The sequence below is a fragment of the Rutidosis leptorrhynchoides genome, chromosome 10 (genome assembly GCF_046630445.1).
Source record: "Rutidosis leptorrhynchoides isolate AG116_Rl617_1_P2 chromosome 10, CSIRO_AGI_Rlap_v1, whole genome shotgun sequence".
Lineage (NCBI taxonomy): Eukaryota > Viridiplantae > Streptophyta > Magnoliopsida > Asterales > Asteraceae > Rutidosis > Rutidosis leptorrhynchoides.
In genome coordinates, this window is record NC_092342.1 from 22,446,363 (window position 1) to 22,453,644 (window position 7,282).

Genomic DNA, 7,282 nt, shown 5'->3' on the forward strand with positions numbered 1-7,282 from the left:
AAAACATGAACGAAATTAGATGAATTCCGAATAGTCTAGCAAGTCGATCTTGAAGTTTCCCGTTGTATCGCTCTCGAATCTCACTCGCGCCACCATGATGATATCTCACATTCTCTCTCCTCATATTCTCTCTCACACACCTCTCCATTTTTAGTATTCCTTTTTCCATGTTCAGGTTACTTAGTATACTTAGGAGAGCTAGTATTCTAATTCTGGTGTACGCAGCTATCCGGAGAGTTCGTGAGCGTTTCCCAAACTTTCCATGACCACCCCAAACTTTGAACATGTGACCTACTGCAAAAGTTCGAAAACCCCAGTGCTATAAATAACTTGTACTCCGTACGTATAACAAAACCAAGAATACGTATTATTCTATTTACACAACAAAATTTTATCAATAGATCACAGATTATTAGTTTCATGGAACGTTTGAGCTTTCTTAAGATCACACCATATATATCTATACTCAGTGTTGTAAAAAACCCGATTACTCGCCGATTAATTTCCGATTAATCATTTTTAAGTGCAATCCGTTACGATTTTCAAAAATCTGTTTAATTAAACGGTCAACGTCAATTGCTAGGTCAAAATCGAATTCAGTAATCAAAGTCTGTCTACGTAAAAAATGGCTAACTTTTTAACGTGAATTTAAACTAGAACTCTATAGTTTTTGATCAAAATGAATAATTTTAGACAATTATGTTAAAGTTTATTTTTATATATATGTTTTTTTTTTAATAATTACACATAATTTCTAAAATTTAATATTTAAATGTATAAAGTACAATCCGATTAATCCCCGAATTATCGATTAATCCTTCTAAAGACCGGACCGATTAATCCCCGAATAGCGAATTTTGCAACCTTGTCTATACTACTAGTGTAGTAGTCTTGTTACCCAAACTTAAAAGACTCGATGTAAAATATATCCAAAAAGAATATGCTGCCAAACTTTTTACAGATTCATGAATTGACACACAGCACAATCCAACAAACTTGTTTTACAGACGTTGAAAACAACGATCATACAAAAACATCAAACTCACAACACTTTCAATCAGTTTCCATATTGCTTTAATCTCAAGGTGTAAAACAATTGTATTATTGCCAATCATAGTCCACTCGATTTCTGTGTCAAAGGCATATACTCGAACACATTGTTTCTAACGTCGATCAACAAGACGATAGTCTACAGATAGTTATTATATAAACCTTTGTTCGTAGAGGATACTATTAAGAGATAACAAATGGCTGGCAATCAACTAAAAGTGCTTAATGCACTTGATCTTGCAAAAACACAATGGTATCATTTTACAGCAATTATAATAGCTGGAATGGGCTTTTTTACAGATGCATATGATTTGTTTTGCATCTCCCTTGTTACTAAATTGTTGGGTCGGATTTACTACCATGTAGACGGTAGTAAAAACCCGGGCACATTGCCGCCAAATGTGGCTGCAGCGGTTAACAGTGTCGCGTTTTGTGGGACCTTCACGGGCCAATTATTTTTCGGGTGGCTCGGAGATAAACTGGGAAGAAAGAGAGTGTATGGTATGACACTTATGATTATGGTGATATGTTCAATCGCTTCTGGGCTTTCTTTTAGTGATAAACCGAAGACTGTTATGTTTACACTTTGTTTCTTTCGGTTCTGGTTAGGGTTTGGGATCGGTGGTGATTACCCGCTTTCCGCAACAATTATGTCGGAATACGCAAACAAGAAGACGCGTGGAGGGTTTATTGCGGCGGTTTTCGCGATGCAAGGTTTTGGGATTTTAGCGGGTGGGGTGTTTGCAATAATTGTGTCGTTATCGTTCAAGGCGAAATATAACACCAAACCATATATTGACGATGAATATGGATCGACCCCGCATCAAGCCGATTACATTTGGCGAATTATCTTAATGTTTGGAGCGATTCCCGCGGCTTTGACTTATTATTGGAGAATGAAGATGCCCGAAACGGCCCGATATACTGCTTTAGTAGCCAAAAACGCTGAGAAAGCAGCCATCGATATGGCTCGCGTTATGCAAGTTGATATTGAATCGGATTCATCTAAACTCGAGGAAATGACGAGTAAGGAGTCAAATCAGTTCGGTTTGTTCACTAAAGAGTTTCTTCGTCGCCATGGACTTCATTTGCTAGGGACCGCAACTACTTGGTTTTTACTTGATATCGCGTTTTACAGTCAAAATCTCTTCCAAAAAGACGTCTTTAGCGCCATCGGATGGCTAAGTAAAGCGAAATATTATAGTGCGATCGAGGAAGTTTACAAAATCGCAAGAGCTCAAACTTTGATTGCACTTTGCAGTACTGTTCCTGGATACTGGTTTACAGTTGCTCTGATCGATAAAATGGGACGATTCAAAATCCAATTAATGGGTTTTACAATGATGACAATCTTTATGTTCGCATTAGCAATCCCTTACCATCATTGGACAAAACACGAGAATAGAATGGGGTTCGTGGTGATGTACGCGTTTACTTTCTTCTTCGCCAATTTTGGCCCGAATGCCACCACATTTATTGTGCCGGCGGAGATATTTCCGGCACGGTTAAGGTCAACGTGTCATGGGATATCAGCAGCGTCTGGGAAGCTAGGAGCAATTGTAGGTGCTTTCGGGTTCTTATACTTGTCTCAAAGCAAAACGACCCCTGATCCAGGGTATCGTAAAGGTTATGGTGTTAGGACTGCTCTAATTATTTTGGGTTTTGTTAATCTTTTGGGTGCTCTTTTTACACTTTTGGTCCCTGAACCTAAAGGGAAATCACTTCAAGAGATGTCGGGTGAAAATGATGGTGATTATGATGATGCAGTGCAGCCTGAAGATGTATCTAAGTTTGCAACAAATTAGCAATGTAATTAAATATGAAATCACTCTGCATACGTGTATATGTTTTGTGTTAGATTTTCATTTCGGTCTTCATAAAGTCTATGTATTATTCTTCAAGAGTCATCTTCAAAGAATGATCATCTTCAAAGAATGATCATCTTCAAAGAATGATACCAATAGACATAATAGATGTATTGGTACACTAAATATATTGTAATAATGTAATATAATCTTTGTAAGTTGTAACCATATTCACCATAGTAACTAATAACTAATAACTGTATAGCTATAAACTATCACTAGATGGCCTAAAAGTTAGGATCATGATATCCTCAAAGGTCTTTAATAATTAACACAGCCTTTATTATCTCCTTAATAACATACCCTAGTTTAGTGTTCATACTGGAATCCTTTTAGAATTTGTAGATAACAAACTAACAGCATCAAAAGAAGAAAAAAAAAATCAAAAGCCAGCTACATATATATTAATGAGTCAATGGATACATAACAAATTTGTACATGGAAATGATGAGAGGATCGTTGAAATGATCCAGTTGAAACACAGGCGTGTCATTTATTTAGAAAGAAATCAGAACCTGTTCGAAACTTTATAGAGGTGGAAACATAGGTTCAATAATGCTAACTGATCAGTAAACGCGTTCCTTGAGTACATCAAGTTCCATCTCAGTAGGATCAGTAGCTTGAATCTCATAATGAACTCCGTCAAGCTCGCGTCTGAGCCTATCTTTTGATGTCGCGTATAACATCTTAGCTCGAATTCTAGATGTTGAAGGAGACCTTTACAACATACAAGTAAAAGTTCAGAAATCATATAAAAATTCCAATCAGGGTATGAATTGATGGGTGATAAAACATCTTTCGAGTTGAAACAGAGTGTGTTTATAGATGAAAACACAACCGATTGATTTGACACAGAACAAATTTTCTGCCTTTTGTTAAAAAAAATTGTTCATAAACACAATATTCTAACAATAATTAATCCATTTGAAATCCACACATACAATCATATACTATATGCATTTGAAATAGACATTCGGTAACTTTTTACCAATTCAACCCATTTGACCCGTGCCCCTATTATCTGTCTAGCCGTCTAGGACGAATATTTTGTGGTGGCCAGGGAAGAGCTTGAAACAGCCATGGAGTAATCCTGTTGGGATGCGTACATCAGAATATGGGGTCGGATTACTCGCCGTCCCGGGTAGCCCGAACATGGAAAACCTTCTGCCTTTTTTACCCTATTATCTGTTCTTTTGAGATAAAACACAACGCAAATCAATCCATTCATAAGATAAAATGCATCTGAAAAGATAAGCAAAAACTAACCAAGCAATGAAGAAAATCTTGCTCTTTTGACAATTTTCGGACGTAACAAAGTCAAAGTCATAAATAGCATATCTGCAATCATTATCGGGTAAGGCCATTGTAAAATCTTCATAGCTTTCAGCAGGACTACCCATCTTCTCAACAACAACTTCGTTTTTCTTTTCGTCAATCTTAAAAATCACATAACGGTAAGCTTTCTTTCGTTGTAGCTCCAAAAATGTCGCTTTACAGTGTTCAGCAACACCCATTCCAGACGAAGCATTTGCCTGTAAATCAATTATAACTTAATATCCAAAAATTCTTACATACATAAAAAAAATCATACAATCCCTCATTACCTAACATAAAAACCACAACGCCACAGGTGTTGGTTAAGCTTATGATAATTTCAACAGCTTAAAAACTCATTGAAATTTTTTTAAAAGGTATTTTTTTTCCCGAAACTTAGTCGGCCCACACCAGACCGTCCTACTGCTACGTCTAACACGCGTGACAAAAGGTGTAGATCGGCAGCGACACTCAAACCCTAATTCTAAAGCAACCGGTACAATTGAGCCATTAGCTCCTTGGTAACTCTTTGAAATTTTAAAATCTAAATAAGCTTAATTTCAAAGGCATATGAACTTATCAAGTTGATAAAGCTCATAAACAGTTTAGGGTGTGCTTATCAGCTTATTAAGATTCTAATAAGATCATAATCTGTTGTAAAGAACTTATTTTACAGATTTCAAATAACCACTAAGCTAATCTCAGGTTCTGCCGAGCTAATTAGTACTTTATGAAAAGAAAAAAATTTAATATTAATTTTATTATTAATAACAAGTCTATAAACAGTTACAAATAAAGTAACACAAATTATGATTAGAGAAAACCCTAGGCTTTAAAGTTGATTAAAATTGAATAAATATAAATACATAACATATAGAATTTGGATTTGAATTTGAATTTGAATACATACCCCTCCACGGAATCGGAACGACATGGTTGAAGATGAATGTGAGTGATGAATTGAAGTAGTGTTTAGATTTACAATGTTTGTGATTTTAAAGGTGAACCACAAATTGGGAATAAAGATGAATGAATGGATGGTGATTAATAATTAATTTAATTTAATTTAATAAACGAAAAACAAAAACGGAACGTAAAGACATAGGGGCTGTGCGTAGATGCAACGCTGAGTGGTCCATTAACACCACCCATTCTCCGCGTCGGCAATATTATATTATATTAATTATTAATTATTTATTCTTAATTAATTTTAATCTGATAAGATTTTATATGTCTAAAACACTAAAAGCACGAACGGCTGTCAATCAAAACCAAATGACCATCTATCCACCAAAGTGTCATGTAAACTAAAGTCAAAACCTCGCAAAGCTGCCGAAAAAATCGGAGGCCAAGAGAGAAGAGTAAGACGACTGACATTTTACTCTTCTAACAGATAGAAGAAAACAAACATCGAAGAAAATGGAATGATAAAGACCGACAAAGAATACGGTTGGAGAAGTAAGAAACGGTAAGAGAGAAAAAGGTGCAAACGGTGATGTAGAAAACGTGAAGATTCTAAGAGGGTTGTCTTCGCAAAAAATTGTGAACTACAAGGACTAGCAATGCGTAACAATATTTAGAGATTATATCAGCAGATTATGGTAACTATTGGACTAATGACTATCCACGTAATTATGTATAAAGATTATAACTTTCAAGAATTATGACGGTTCGAATAATATAAGTCAAACAGAACATATGTTCAATAGTTTTGTTTTTTTTTTTTTGGAAGGTTGGTATTATGATGCTATGAGAGCTTTTGAACATGATACGTATTAAAAATTTGATATGCGGTATTTGTTACATGCAAAAGTAATTTAAAATTTATTGTCACATCAATTAGTGGCGGAACCAGCCATTTTTTTTTTACCGAGGGTGGAACTTTTTTTAAAAGCGTTCATGTTTACTTCATTTTTTTTTGTGCAAAAAATGAAGGCTTTTGAGCAAAATATAAAGGCTTTGGTGACAAAATATGAACACTTTAAAGAAAAATATCGAAGTTTTAAGGGCAAAATATGAACATCCAAAAATTTAGGCCTGAAAATTTTAAATTCGTCAGGAGCGGGCGCCTTGGCCCACCCCACCCCACTCTTTTTTCACCCATGACACCAATTTGCATGGAAATTTAATAAAGAGATATTAGTCATAAATTTCAAGACACTTAAAGAATTCAAGTTAAGCGTCAGCTTTCTCTTCTACCACAAAAGGTTACTATCAAGAGGAGATATTTGTATGTAGGCAAATGATCAGGGCCGGTCTCGAAAATTTGAGTGCCCTGGACGATGCGAAGCAAAAGGGCCCCAAGACCCGTACAAGGATAATATTTTTGTTGGGCCCAAGGATAATACAAGCAAAAAGGCCCAAAATTACATGGACTAGTATAAGAAAAATATTTTTTTTGGGCCCCTTAAAAAGTTGGGCCCTGGACATATGTCCACCTTGTACCCCTATTGGGCCGCCCCTGCAAATGACAATGGATAAATATGGTTATATCGAATAATTGATCAAAGATCAAGATCAAGATCAAGTAAAGATTTCAAAAAAAAAAAAAAAAAAAAAAAAAAAAAACAATTTAGGTCTAACTAATAATTTTAACCAATCTTCCTATCACTCCATTTAGGTCTAACCAATAATTAACCAATCTTCCTAGCACTCCAACCTTTTCGTGATAGAGTTAGATGTTATATGTCCGTTGACGAGACGGATACTAATTATAGTTAAAATTCCAAAAATTTAATAGTACCAAATGCTGGGCGATATAATTAACCCGAACCTTTATATATGACCAAAAAAAAAAAAAAAAAAAAAAAAAAATCGAGCATAAGTTTCATCAATAAGATGAAGTCTGTTGTTAATTATATATATTATCCGTCATTTAATTTAATAATGGGACTTAATCCGTACATAGATTTTGTTATCATACACAGCAAAATTAATTTTTTAGACGATAGTGCTCTTCCATACATTAAATTATATAACGCCTTCATTCACGAATAATAAAAATAATCCGATTAAATATCATTTTCAATAAAAATAATCAAATATCATTGTCT

The 7,282-nt window shown here is 34.9% G+C and overlaps 2 protein-coding genes across 2 annotated transcripts; one reads left to right on the forward strand and one right to left on the reverse strand.

The window, feature by feature from the left end:
- Positions 1-1,247: 1,247 nt before the first annotated feature.
- On the forward strand, positions 1,248-2,855 carry LOC139870095 (inorganic phosphate transporter 1-4-like). The gene has a single exon (XM_071857946.1). The coding sequence runs from the start codon at positions 1,248-1,250 to the stop codon at positions 2,853-2,855; it is 1,608 nt and encodes a 535-aa protein (XP_071714047.1).
- Positions 2,856-3,287: 432 nt separating this feature from the next.
- On the reverse strand, positions 3,288-5,305 carry LOC139873210 (actin-depolymerizing factor-like). The gene is made up of 3 exons (XM_071861143.1): positions 5,140-5,305; positions 4,182-4,447; positions 3,288-3,632 (listed from the first exon to the last, which is right to left on the reverse strand). Exons 1-3 carry the CDS (start codon positions 5,161-5,163, stop codon positions 3,482-3,484), a joined length of 441 nt encoding a protein of 146 aa, XP_071717244.1. The 5' UTR covers positions 5,164-5,305; the 3' UTR covers positions 3,288-3,481.
- Positions 5,306-7,282: the final 1,977 nt, after the last annotated feature.

Excerpts from the sequence above, each read along its gene's own strand:
- LOC139870095 (XM_071857946.1), top strand. The coding sequence starts at position 1,248 with ATGGCTGGCAATCAACTAAAAGTGCTTAATGCACTTGATCTTGCAAAA.
- LOC139873210 (XM_071861143.1), bottom strand. The coding sequence starts at position 5,163 with ATGTCGTTCCGATTCCGTGGAGGG. Across the intron at positions 4,448-5,139 it reads CGTTCCGATTCCGTGGAGGG|GCAAATGCTTCGTCTGGAAT; the intron begins GTATGTATTCAA and ends ATTGATTTACAG. Across the intron at positions 3,633-4,181 it reads AAGATTTTCTTCATTGCTTG|GTCTCCTTCAACATCTAGAA; the intron begins GTTAGTTTTTGC and ends TATGTTGTAAAG.